This window comes from Strix uralensis, unplaced genomic scaffold (assembly GCF_047716275.1).
Source record: "Strix uralensis isolate ZFMK-TIS-50842 unplaced genomic scaffold, bStrUra1 scaffold_456, whole genome shotgun sequence".
Taxonomy (NCBI): domain Eukaryota; kingdom Metazoa; phylum Chordata; class Aves; order Strigiformes; family Strigidae; genus Strix; species Strix uralensis.
This window is the reverse complement of record NW_027437050.1, coordinates 24,747-37,731: the sequence shown is the minus strand read 5'-3', so window position 1 is coordinate 37,731 and position 12,985 is coordinate 24,747. Positions and strand designations below refer to the sequence as shown.

Below are 12,985 nucleotides of genomic sequence, written 5' to 3'. Positions count from 1 at the left end.
CAAAGGATGGCTGTGAGGGACCCAAACCACCTTCAATGTCCCCAAGGGTGTCCAAGGGCCATCAGGAGGGACACGGGATGATGTCGAGGAACCCAAACCACCTCCAGCGTCCCCAAGGGGTGGCCAAGGGCCATCAGGAAGGACAAAGGATGGCCGTGAGGGACCCAAACCACCTCCAATGTCCCCAAGGGTGGCCAAGGGCCATCAGGAGGGACAAGAGATGGTGGCCAGGGACACAAAGGGACCCCAGGAGAAGCCAAGGGCCATCAGGAAGGACAAAGGATGGCTGTGAGGGACCCAAACCACCTCCAGTGTCCCCAAGGGTGTCCAAGGGCCATCAGGAGGGACACGGGATGACGTCGAGGAACCCAAACCACCTCCAGCGTCCCCAAGGGGTGGCCAAGGGCCATCAGGAAGGACAAAGGATGGCCGTGAGGGATCCAAACCACCTCCAACATCCCCAAGGCCACCCAAGGCCACCCCGCCCCGCTCGCCCTCAACGCCCCTCCAGGCTCTTGTCGCGGGCGATGACGGCCTCCTCGAACTTGATCATGAGGGTGGTGCCCTTGTGCCAGTGAGCCGTGACCTTGGCCGGGAAGCCGCTGGCGGTGAGGACGGCCTCCACCAAGCCAGCGGTGAAGGCGGCGCAGTTGAGGGTGCTGTTCTCCTTGGGGACCGAGATGTAGGTGTTGACCAACGGCTCCTTCTCGATGACGTAGTAGGTCTTGTCGTCGTCGTTGGCTTGTTCCAACTTGTCGGCTTCTTTGCCGAAGAGCGCGCGCCAAACGGGGCCCTTGACGAAGAGGAGGACGTTGAGGACCTTGGTTTCACGCCGGCCGCTTTTCTCCGGGCTACCAAAGCGTCTAAAACGCGAAGACCGACTTGGTGGCCCAAACGGGCCAGCTTGGCTTGCAGCTCGGCCACCGAGTAGACGCGGTTCTGGCAGTACTGGACCAGCTCGGAGAAGAGGAGGGCGAAGGCGCTGAGGCTCACCTCGGTGCGGGGCCGGCCCAGCGCCCGCTCCAGCAGCGGCGACTTCCCCCGCGTGAAACGGGCGTCCATGGTCCTGGGGACTGGGGGGGGGAGGAGAATGGGGGGTTAGAGGGGGTTGGGGGGGGTCTGGGTGGGGTTAGAGGGGGTCAGGGGGGGTTAGAGGGGGTCTGGGGAGGGTTGGGAGGGGTTGGGAGGGTCAGGGGGGGTTGGGAGGGGTTAGAGGGGGCCAGGGGGGGTTAGAGGGGGTCGGGGGGGAGTTAGAGGAGGTCTGGGGGGTTAGAGGGGGTCAGGGGGAGTTGGGGGGGGTTAGAGAGGATCTGGGGGGCGTTAGAGGGGGTCGGGGGGCATCAGAGGGGATCTGGGGGCACTTGGAGGGGTTGTGGGGTGGGTGGAGGGGGTCGGGGGGGTGTTAGAGGGGGTCGGGGGGGGTTTGAGGGGGTTAGAGGGGGTCAGAGGGGGTATGGGGGGGTTAGAGGGGGTCTGGGGGGCATCAGAGGGGATCTGGGGGCACTTGGAGGGGTTGTGGGGTGGGTGGAGGGGGTCGGGGGGGTGTTAGAGGGGGTCGGGGGGGGTTTGAGGGGGTTAGAGGGGGTCAGAGGGGGTATGGGGGGGTTAGAGGGGGTCGGGGGGCATCAGAGGGGATCTGGGGGCACTTGGAGGCGTTGTGGGGTGGGTGGAGGGGGTCGGGGGGGTGTTAGAGGGGGTCGGGGGGGGTTTGAGGGGGTTAGAGGGGGTCAGAGGGGGTATGGGGGGGTTAGAGGGGGTCTGGGGGGCATCAGAGGGGATCTGGGGGCACTTGGAGGCGTTGTGGGGTGGGTGGAGGGGGTCGGGGGGGTGTTAGAGGGGGTCGGGCGGGTTAGAGGGGGTCGGGGGGGTGTTATAACCCCTAGAGGGGGTTAGAGGGGGTTGGGGGGCACTTGGAGGGGTTGAGGGGCAGCTGGAGGGGGTCGGGGGTGTTGGGGTCAGGGGGTGGCTGGAGGGGGTAGGGGGGGTTAGAGGGGTGTTAGAGGGGGTCGGGGGCAGCTGGAGGAGGTCAGGGGGGGTTAGAGGGGGTCGGGGGACGGTTATAGGGGGTCAGGGGGGGGTTAGAGGGGTTGGGGGGGTTAGAGGAGCTCAGGGGGTACCTGGAGAGGGTTGGGGGGTGTTAGAGGGGGTCGGGAGGGGTGGTTAGGGGGGCTGAGGGGTACCTGGAGGGGTTGAGGGGTGGCCAGAGGGGGTCAGGGGAGTGTTAAGGGGGGTCAGGGGGTACCTGGAGGGGTTGGGGGGTGTTAGGGGGGGTCAGGGGGTACCTGGAGGGGTTGGGGGGTGTTAGGGGGGGTCAGCGGGTACCTGGAGGGGTTGGGGGGGTGTTAGGGGGGGGTCAGCGGGTACCTGGAGGGGTTGGGGGGGTGTTAGGGGGGGTCAGCGGGTACCTGGAGGGGTTGGGGGGTGTTAGGGGGGGTCAGCGGGTACCTGGAGGGGTTGGGGGGGTGTTAGGGGGGGTCAGCGGGTACCTGGAGGGGTTGGGGGGTGTTAGGGGGGGTCAGCGGGTACCTGGAGGGGTTGGGGGGGGGCTTGAGCGGGTCGGGAAGCAGCTGGAGGGGGTCAGGGGGGTGTTGGAGGGTTTGGGGGCAACAAGAGAGGGTGAGGGGGGGTCAGGGGGCAGATGGGGGGGCAGGGGGGTGTTGAGGGGCTGGGGGGGACCCCTGGGGGCTCGGGGGGGGGCGGGGGGCACCCGCCAAGGCTCAGGGCACGGCCGGGGAGGGGGAGGGGCACCCAGCAGGGACCCCAGGGGCTGGGGGGGCTCATGGCGGGGGGGGGGGGAATCGGGCCTCACCCCCCTCCCCCCAAACCCCCCCCCGGTACCGACCCGCCGGCGGCCGCTCCGCGCTCCCGCTTTACGGCCGACACCGTCGTAAAAGCGCCGCGCGGCCGCCGCAAAGCGACCGGGGGGGGGGCGGGGGGGGCGGGGGGGCGTGGCGTCACCCGGGGCAACGGCGGGGCGGGGCCACGAACGAGAATGGGGCGGGGCTTGTGTGAAGGGGCGGGGGCAGCGCGGCCCTTCCCGCCCCCGCCGAAGCCCCGCCCCCGGCAGCGATTGGCCACGCCCGCAGGGGGAGGGGACACGGGAGGGGACAAGGGACACACACACACGGTGGGGTCCCCCCGCCCCTCCCCCACCCGGACACCGGGGGCCGCCAGCTGGGGTGGGGGAGGGGCGGGGCCCGCGGTGACGTCATCAGGAGCGGCAGGCAGGGGGGGATGGAAGGTCGAGGGGACCTCCCCTCCCCCACACGGTGACCCCTGATCCCACCCCACCCCCCCACTCCCACGGGGACCCACTGGGCCCCCCCAGTGTCCCCAGTGTCCCCAATGTCCCTCCAATGTCCCCCACGTCCCCAATGTCCCCCCAATATCCTCAATGTCCCCAATGTCCCCCAGGGGCTCCCCCATCCTCAGGAAGGTGCCACAAGGAGCTGAGCAAGTTCGGGGGGGACAGAGGGGACACAGGGGGGACATGGGGGGACATCGGGGGACATGGGGACACATGGGGGACATGGGGGGACATGGGGGGACATGGGGGACACATGGGGGGACATGGGGGGGACATCAGGGGACATGGGGGGACATGGGGACATGGGGGGACATGGGGGACACATGGGGGGACATCAGGGGACATGGGGGGACATGAGGGGACATGGAGGGACATCGGGGGACATGAAGGGACATCAGGGGACATGGGGGGACATGGGGGGACATGGGGGGACATCGGGGGACATGGGGGGACATGGGGACATGGGGACATGGGGGACATGGGGGGACATGTGGACATGGGGACACATGGGTGACACATGGGGGGACATCAGGGGACATGGGGGGACATGGGGGGACATGGGGGGACATCGGGGGACATCGGGGGACATGGGGGGACATGGGGACATGGGGACATGGGGGACATGGGGGGACATGTGGACATGGGGACACATGGGTGACACATGGGGGGACATCAGGGGACATGGGGGGACATGGGGGGACATGGGGGGACATCGGGGGACATCGGGGGACATGGGGGGACATGGGGGGACATGGGGACATGGGGGACATGGGGGGACATGTGGACATGGGGACACATGGGTGACACATGGGGGGACATCAGGGGACATGGGGGGACATGAGGGGACATGGAGGGACATCGGGGGACATGAAGGGACATCAGGGGACATGGGGGGACATGGGGGGACATGGGGGGACATCGGGGGACATGGGGGGACATGGGGGGACATGGGGACATGGGGACATGGGGGGACATGTGGACATGGGGACACATGGGGGACACATGGGGGGACATCAGGGGACATGGGGGGACATGAGGGGACATGGGGGGACGTGGGGGGACATGGAGGCTCCCGGAGGGGCCGTGGGGTCTCAGGGTCCCCGGGGAGGTGACACGGGGCCTTGGGGACCCCCCGGAGGGGACACGGCACCTCGGGGTCCCTGGGGAGGGGACAGTGGCCTTGGGGACCGGGGTGGGGGGGGTGTCCCCAGTGCCAGGGTGCAGCTGGGCGAGCACCGAGGCCCTTCACTACCCCCCCCGGCACCCATGGGTGCCCCCCCCAGCACCCAAAGGTGCTGTGGCACCCAAGTGGGGGGTGGGGAGCGCCCACCCCCCATCAACTGGTTGCCCAGAGGCTGGAGGAGGGGCCCAGACATCCGGGTGCCCCCCCCCGCCCCCCCGGGGGGGACCCAGGTGTCCGGACCCCCCCGCACTGGGGGGGGGGGAATTATGGGTGTAATTAAGAGCCATTTGGTTAATTGCTCGCGGCTGCCAGGGGGGGATTGGGGACACGGCGGGGGCGGGGGCGGCCCCCCCAACCCATCACCCCCCCCCCCCAACACCCGCCCCCGCACACCCCCCCCCACCACGAGCGTGTGGCACCCGTGGGTGCCCGGAGCACCCGGAGCACCCACAAACACCCGGAGCACCCACGGGCACCCTGAGCACCTACAGACACCCCGGAGCACCCACGGGGGCGCTACGGGCACCCCACAGCACCCACGGACACCCCAGAGCGCCCACGGGTGCCCTGAGCCCCCGCACACCCCCCATGGACACCCCACAGCACCCACGGGTGCCCTGAGCCCCCCACGGACACCCCATGGACACCCCACAGCACCCACGGACACCCCAGAGCACCCACGGGCGCCCTGAGTCCCCCCACGACCCCCCACGGGCACCCCACGAGCACCCACAGCACCCACGGACACCCTGAGCTCCCCATGAATACCCACAGGCACCCCACAGCACCCACGGGCGCCCTGAGCCCCCCACGACCCCCCATGGACACCCCACAGCACCCACGGACACCCCAGAGCACCCACGGGCGCCCTGAGCCCCCCCACGACCCCCCACGGACACCCCACAGCACCCACGGACACCTTGAGCCCCCCACGAGCACCCACGAGCACCCTGACCCCCCCTCCCAGCACCCCCAAACACCCGCAGCACCCATGGGTGCCCCCCAGCCCCCCCCCCCGCCCTGTCCAGCCGTGCCCCCCCCCCTCCCCCCGCGCTCCCATCATCCCCGTGTCCCCCCACCCGTGTCCGTGACCCTCCCCCCCCCGTGACACCCCCCCGGCCCCCACGGGTATAAGTCGCGGCGCGGGGTGTGGGTGCTGCACCCACCATGGCCGCCCCGGGGGAGACAGCACCCAGCCACGCGCCCGCGGAGGTGAGGGCACCCGTGGGGTGGGGGGGGGCACCCATGGGTGGGGGGCACCCATGGGGGGGGGAGCACGCGTGGGGGGGGATGGAGGGAGTAAAAAGGGGAGGGGGGGGCACCCAGGGGTGGGGGCACCCATGGGGAGGGGATGGGCGCCCGTGGGGGGGTCCCCACTACAGGGGGGTGTCTCTATTCCCTGGGGGGGGGGTCCCCCATTTTGGGGGGGGGGGGTCCCTGTTAAAGGGGTTCTTGGGGGGGTCCTGGAGCGGGGGCGTCCCCATTAAAGGGGGGGGGTCCCCATTGCAAGGGGGGGTCAGCGGAGCAAAGGTGGGGGGGCATTTCGGGGGGGGTGTCCCCTTTACAGGGAGGGGTGCCCGTAGAAAGGGGGTTCCTCATAAGGGGGGGGGTCCCCAATACAGGGGGGGTCTGGAGCAGCGGGGGGGGGGTCCCCAATACAGGGGGTCCTGGAGCAGGGGCTCCCCGTAGCAGGGGGGGTCCCTGTTTCAGGGGGGAGTGTCCCCGTTTCAGGGAGGTCCCCATGACCGTGGGGGGGGTCCCGGTTGCAGGGGGGGTCCCCGGAGCAGCGGGGGGGGGTCCCCAATACAGGGGGGGGTCCCCGGAGCAGCGGGGGGGGGTCCCCAATACAGGGGGTCCTGGAGCAGGGGCTCCCCATAGCAGGGGGGGGTCCCCGTTTCTGGGGGGGCCCTCCCGTTTCAGGGGGGTCCCCATGACCGTGGGGGGGGGGTCCCGGTTGCAGGGGGGGTCCCCGGAGCAGCGGGGGGGGGTCCCCAATACAGGGGGGGGTCCCCGGAGCAGCGGGGGGGGGTCCCCAATACAGGGGGTCCTGGAGCAGGGGCTCCCCATAGCAGGGGGGGGTCCCCGTTTCTGGGGGGGCCCTCCCGTTTCAGGGGGGTCCCCATGACCGTGGGGGGGGGTCCCGGTTGCAGGGGGGGTCCCCGGAGCAGCGGGGGGGGGTCCCCAATACAGGGGGGGGTCCCCGGAGCAGCGGGGGGGGGTCCCCAATACAGGGGGTCCTGGAGCAGGGGCTCCCCATAGCAGGGGGGGGTCCCCGTTTCTGGGGGGGCCCTCCCGTTTCAGGGGGGTCCCCATGACCGTGGGGGGGGGGTCCCGGTTGCAGGGGGAGTCCCCGGAGCAGGGGGGGTCCCCGGATTCGGGGGGGTCCCCGGATTCGGGGGGGTCCCCGGAGGAGGAGGGTTTCTTCTCGCTGCTGAGCTCGGTGCAGGGCGCGCGCATGGACGAGCAGCGCTGCAGCCTGAGGGGGGGCGACGGTGAGCGCGAGACACGGGGGGGGCACCGGGGGGGGGGGGGGACACGGGGGGACGCGGGGACACGCGGGGGGAAAGGGGGGACACTGGGGATGGGGGGATAGGGGGGTGCTGCGGGGCGCTGAGGGTGGTGGGTGTCGTGGGGCGGCTGCCGGGGGGGGGGAGTGGGTGCCACGGGGGGGGCTGTGGGTGCTGTCGGGGTCGGTGGGTGCCGTGGGGGGGTCTGTGGGTGCCGTGGGGGGTCTGTGGGTGCCACGGGGGGGGCTGTGGGTGCCGTGGGGGGTCTGTGGGTGCCGTGGGTGATGCCGCGGGGGGCTGTGGGTGCCACGGGGGGTCGGTGGGGCTGTGGGTGCCGTGGGGGGGGTGTGTGGGTACCACGGGGGTCTGTGGGTGCTGTGGGGGGGTCTGTGGGTGCCGTGGGTGATGCCGTGGGGGGCTGTGGGTGCCGTGGGGGGTCGGTTGGGCTGTGGGTGCCGTGAGGGGGGTCTGTGGGTACCACGGGGGGGTCTGTGGGGAGCTGGGGGGGGTCTGTGGGTGCCGTGGGTGATGCCGCGGGGGGCTGTGGGTGCCGTGGGGGGTCGATTGGGCTGTGGGTGCCACGGGGGGTCTGTGGGTGCTGTCGGGGTCGGTGGGTGCTGTGAGGGGGGTCTGTGGGTGCCGTGGCGTGTCTGTGGGTGCCACGGGGGGGTCTGTGAGGAGCTGGGGGGCATCTGTGGGTGCCGTGGACTGTCTGTGGGTGCCGTGGGTGATGCCGCGGGGGGCTGTGGGTGCCACGGGGGGTCTGTGGGTGCTGTCAGGGTCGGTGGGTGCCACGGGGGTCTGTGGGTGCCGTGGGGGGGTCTGTGGGTGCCGTGGGTGATGCTGTGGGGGGCCTGTGGGGAGCTGGGGGTGCCGTGGGGGTCTGGGGGTACCACAGGGGTGCCGGGGGGGGGGGTCTGTGGGACTCGGTGGGTGCCGTGGGTGATGCCACGGGGGTCTGTGGGTGCCGTGGGAGTCGGTGGGAGATACCGTGGGGGTCTGTGGGTGCCGTGGGTGATGCCGTGGGGGTCTGGGGGTGCCACAGGGGTGCCGTGGGGGGGGGGTCTGTGGGACTCGGTGGGTGCCGTGGGTGATGCCACGGGGGTCTGTGGGTGCCGTGGGGGGTCTGTGGGTGCCACGGGTGTGCGGCGCTGGGTCGCCCACTCGTGGCGGTGCAGAGGAGGGGGGCAGCCCCCCCCCCCCCGAGCTGGCGGCGCTGCTGGAGCTGGTGGCGAGTTCCCAGGGGCGGCGAATGGACGAACAGCGGCTGCCGGTGGCCCGGCTGCCCGGGATCGGGCCCGACAAGGTGGGGGGGGGCACGGAGGGGGGGGGGGAACCCCAGGGAAGGGGGGGGAACCCCAGGGAAGGGGGGGGAACGCCAGAGGGGGCACCAGGGGCGGGGGGAGAACACTGGGGGGGCGGGGGGGGGCCACAACCCCAAGAGGTGGGGGAGGGACTTGGGGGGACACCCAGGGTGGGGGGAACCCGGGGGGGGGGACACTGAGGGGGGGGAGGGACCCGAAGGGACACCGGGGGGGGGGAGGGCACAGCCCCACGAGGACACCCCGGGGGGGGACACACACACAACATCCAGGGCGGGGGGGCTTGGGGGGACACTCAGGGTGGGGGGAACCGAGGCGGGGGGGGCACCTGAAGGGACACCGGAGGGGGGGGGGGCACCCAGAGAGGGGGGTGCACCAGGGTGGAGGGGATGTGGGGGGACACACCCTGGGGGGGGGGGGCAACACCCAGGGGACACCCCCCAGGTGCCATCCCCGCCCCCCATCTCCCCGCAGGACTGAGCCCCCGGAGCCAGGCGCTGCCCCCGACCCCCCCCTGTCCCCAAGGCCACGATGTCACCCCGTGTCCCCTCCCCGCCTGTCCCCCCCCAATAAACCACCCCCTGATCGCGTCACTGTGGGGCTTGTGACACCCGGGAATGGCCTTGGGGACAGGGGTGGCATCGGGGGGGGGGGGGGGGGCGACAAGGAACCTGCTGCTGCTGGGTGGCACCTGGGGACAGGGGAGACTGGGGGGTGGCACTAGGGGACACAGGACTCCCACGGCAGATGGGTGACACTTCGGGACACCCAGGGGGTGGCACTAGGGGACAGGGAACACCTGGGGTGGCACTAGGGGATAAGGGACACCCAGAGGGGTGGCACTAGGGGACACTCACAGCAGATGGGTGACACCTGGGGACACAGGTGACACCCCCAGCAGACAGGTGACACTAGGGGACAGGGGACACCCAGTGGGGTGGCACTAGGGAACAGGGGACACCTGGGGGGTGGCGCTAGGGGACAGGGGACACCCACAGCAGATGGGTGATACTTGGGGACACCTGGGGGGTGCCACTAGGTGCCACCCACACAAGTGGGTGACACTAGGGGATACAGGTGCCACCCCAGCAGACAGGTGACACTACGGGACAGGGGACACCGGAGGAGTGGTATTAGGGGACATGGGACACCCAGGGGGTGGCACTGGGGGACATGAGCCACCCAAAGAGGTGACGCTAGGGAACAGGACACACCCGGAGTGGTGGCACTAAGGGGCAGGGGACACCCACAGCAGATGGGTGACACAGGGGGACACGTGGCCCTCAGGGGACACAGGCTGTCCAGGTGGCACTGGGGGACACCCAGGCCACGCCCCCGTGACACCGCAGGGACCCCCCCGTCACCGTGTCCCCCCCACGCAGGCGGTGCCAGTGCCAGCTCCGTTTATTGGGGGTGGGGACACCCAGGGGTGTCACTTGTCCCCTCCACCACCGAGGTCACGGCGATGGCACCGGGAGGGTGGCAGCTACAGACACGTGTCCCCCTGTTACTGGCCACCAGGGTAGGGACATGGGGGCGGCCACGTGTCCCCGCTGTCACCTGCGCGGCCGTGGAGGTGGCATCAGGATGCGGCCACGTGTCCCTTCTGTCACGGATGCGGTGACAAGATGCGGCCATATGTCCCCTCCGTCACCAACGGGGTCACAGCGATGGCAGCAGGACGAAGCCACGTGTCCCCTCTGTCCCCACTGCAGTCACAGTGATGGCGTCACGACGTGGCCATGGTGACAGCACGCGGCTGTGTGTCCTCTCTGTCACCAACGGGGTCACGGCGATGGTGTCGACGTGGGGATGGTGACAAGATGCGGCCACGTGTCCCTTCTGTCACCGCCGTGGCCGTGGCCATGGCACTGGGAGGTGCCCACAGTGACAAGATGTGGCCGTGTGTCACCTGTCACCAATGTGGCCACGGCGATGGCACGAGAACGAACACATGTGTCCCCTTTGTCACCAACGTGGCTGTGACGATGGCATCAGGATGTGGCCACGTGTCCCCTCTGTCACCAACACGTCCACAGCGATGGCACGAGAAAATGTGTGTCCCCTTTGTCACCAAGGTGACACCAGCACCAGGACACGCCTGTGACGGTAGGATGTGGCCATGTGTCCCTGCTGTCACCAACATGGCCACAGCGATAGCACAAGGACAAAGCCACGTGTCCCCTCTGTCACCAACATGGCCACGGCGTCATGACGAAGCCACGTCAAGTGGCCACGCGTCCCCTCTGTCACCAACGTGGCCACAAGGATGGCAGGAGAATGAAGACACGTGTCCCTCGTCACCAAGGTGGCCACGACGACGGTATCAGGACGTGCCCGTGACATCATGACGTGGCTCTATGTCCTCTCTGTCACCAACGCGGCTCTGACGATGGCAGTGGGAGGCGGCCATGGTGACAAGATGCGGCCATGTGTCCCCTTTGTCACCAACATGTCCCCAGCGATGGCATCAGGACGTGGCCAGGGTGACAAAATGTGGCCACGTGTCTCCTTTGTCACCACAGTGATGGCCTCAGGAGATGGCCACGGTGACAGGACAAGGCCACGTGTCCCCTCTGTCACCAACATGGCCCCGGCGTCATGACGAAGCCACATCGAGTGGCCACGTGTCCCCTCTGTCACCAATGGCCACAGCGCTGGTGTCACGGTGCTGCCACGGGTGCCCCGTGTCACTGTGGGGGTGGCAGGAGGTGGTGGTGGCCGGGTGTCCCCGTGTCCCCTCAGTCCTGTGTCCCCTTCCCCTCCCGCAGCCGCTGCTTCAGCTCCGCTATCGCCCGTCGCTGGGGGGGGGACACGGGGGTCAGGGGACAGCGCGGACACACGGGTGGCCCCGGGGAGGGACCACGCCCCAGGGAGGGGGGGGACAGGAGCATCACGAGTGTCCCCAGGTGTGGAGGTGTCCCCTGTGTCCCCCCAACCTGGTGTGGGGCTGTGGTGGCACTGGCGGGGGGGCAGGGAGAAGACTCCTTGGGGACGTCAGGGAGAAGGGTGACACTGGGGGACACTGGGGGGGACATTGGGGATGTTTGGGACACTGAGAGGGGACATTGGGGACACTGGGGTTGATGTTGGGGACACCAGGAGGATGTTGGGGACGGGGGGGGGGACGACATTGGGGACAGGGATGACATTGGGGACATGGTGTGGGGGCATTGGGGACACTGGGGGTGGATGTTTGGGACACACTGGGGACACCAGGGGGGACACTGAAGATGTTGGGGACATGGGGGGGATATTTGGGACAGGTTGGGGACACTGGGGACATTGGGGATGGGGGGGATGTTTGGGACATTGGGGGGGGACATTGGGGACACTGGGGTGGATGTTGGGGACACTGTGGGGGTGACATTGGGGACACTGGAGATGCTGAGGACATGGGGGGGGGGATGTTTGGGACACACTGGGGACACCAGGAGAATGTTGGGGACACCGGGGGGAGGGACACTGGGGGGAAGGGGAATGTTGGGGACATCGAGGGGGGGGCATTGGGGACACTGGGGGGGGACACTGGAGATGTTGGGGACACCAGGGGGGATGTTGAGGATGAGGGGGGACATTGGGGACACCAGGGGGGATGTTGAGGATGGGGGGGACATTGGGGACATCGGGGGGGGCGTTGGGGACACCAGGGGGGATGTTGGGGACACCAGGGGGGTCCTTACCCGGTTGGGGTCATCCGGAGGAAAAATCTCCCTCTGGGGGAAGAATGGGGGGGTCAGTGGGGGAGGGGTGGGGACACCCCGGGGCGGGGGGGACACACACCCCTAGGGGTCTGCCCCCCCCCCCCCCCCCCCCAGGGGTCCCAGCCCCGCCCCCACCTTGCGCTCCACCACGTGCCGCTGGAAGTACCCGCCCTGGTTGGACACCCAGAACACGGTCACCGGGAAGGACAAATAAAGCACCATCTGGGGACAAGGGACATGTCACCCCCTGCCCCCCCCCCGGGGGTCACACTGTCACCCCTCCCCGGGCCACCTGCCCCCTTGCCCCCCCCCAGGTTATCTGACCTCCTCTGGGCCACCTGCCATCCCCCCCCCCCACCCCGGGTCACCCTGTTACCCCCTTGGGGTCACCTGTCACCGCCCCTCTCCCGGGCCACCCTCTCACCCCCCTTGGGGTCACCTGTCACCCCCCCGGATGTCACCCTGTCAAGCCCCCGCCCTCGGCCACCAGCCACCCCCGCCGGGCCACCTGCCCCCCACCCCTCCCGCGGGTCACCTGTCACCCCCCCCCAGGTCACCTGCCCTCCCAGAGCCACCTGTCCCCCCCCGGGCGTCACCCTGTGTCCCCCAGCCCAGGGCAGGATGTCACCCCCGGGGCAGGACAGGCCCCTCCTGCCCCCCCTCCCCGCAATTGCCCCCCTCAACTGCCCCCCCAGGGCTACCCCCCCTCAGCTGCCCCCCCCCCATCTGACACCCCCACCCCCTTATTGCCCCCCCCGCACCCGCAGGATCTCCAGCTTCACCCCCATGGCTCCTCCAAGGTCCCCGCACTTCCGCTTCCCCCACCCCGCAACACGGCGGCCGCCCATTGGCCGAGCGCCCAGCACCGCCGCCTCCCATTGGGCTGAACGGCACGCGTCAGGGGAGGGCGGGGCGAGACCTTGAAGGACGGAAGAAGCAGCCAGTGAGAGCGCGGGAAATGG

The 12,985-nt window shown here is 69.9% G+C and overlaps 2 protein-coding genes across 2 annotated transcripts; both read right to left on the bottom strand.

Moving 5' to 3' along the window:
* Positions 1-6: 6 nt before the first annotated feature.
* TRAPPC5 (trafficking protein particle complex subunit 5) lies at positions 7-12,035 on the bottom strand. Its single transcript, XM_074857972.1, is given in 3 exon segments — positions 7-849; positions 852-1,073; positions 12,003-12,035. Coding segments are annotated over 2 exon segments (564 nt in total). The 5' UTR covers positions 1,063-1,073; positions 12,003-12,035; the 3' UTR covers positions 7-496.
* On the bottom strand, positions 9,706-12,871 carry PET100 (PET100 cytochrome c oxidase chaperone). The gene is made up of 4 exons (XM_074857974.1): positions 12,785-12,871; positions 12,159-12,245; positions 12,003-12,035; positions 9,706-11,120 (listed from the first exon to the last, which is right to left on the bottom strand). Exons 1-4 carry the CDS (start codon positions 12,869-12,871, stop codon positions 11,061-11,063), a joined length of 267 nt encoding a protein of 88 aa, XP_074714075.1. The 3' UTR covers positions 9,706-11,060.
* Positions 12,872-12,985: the final 114 nt, after the last annotated feature.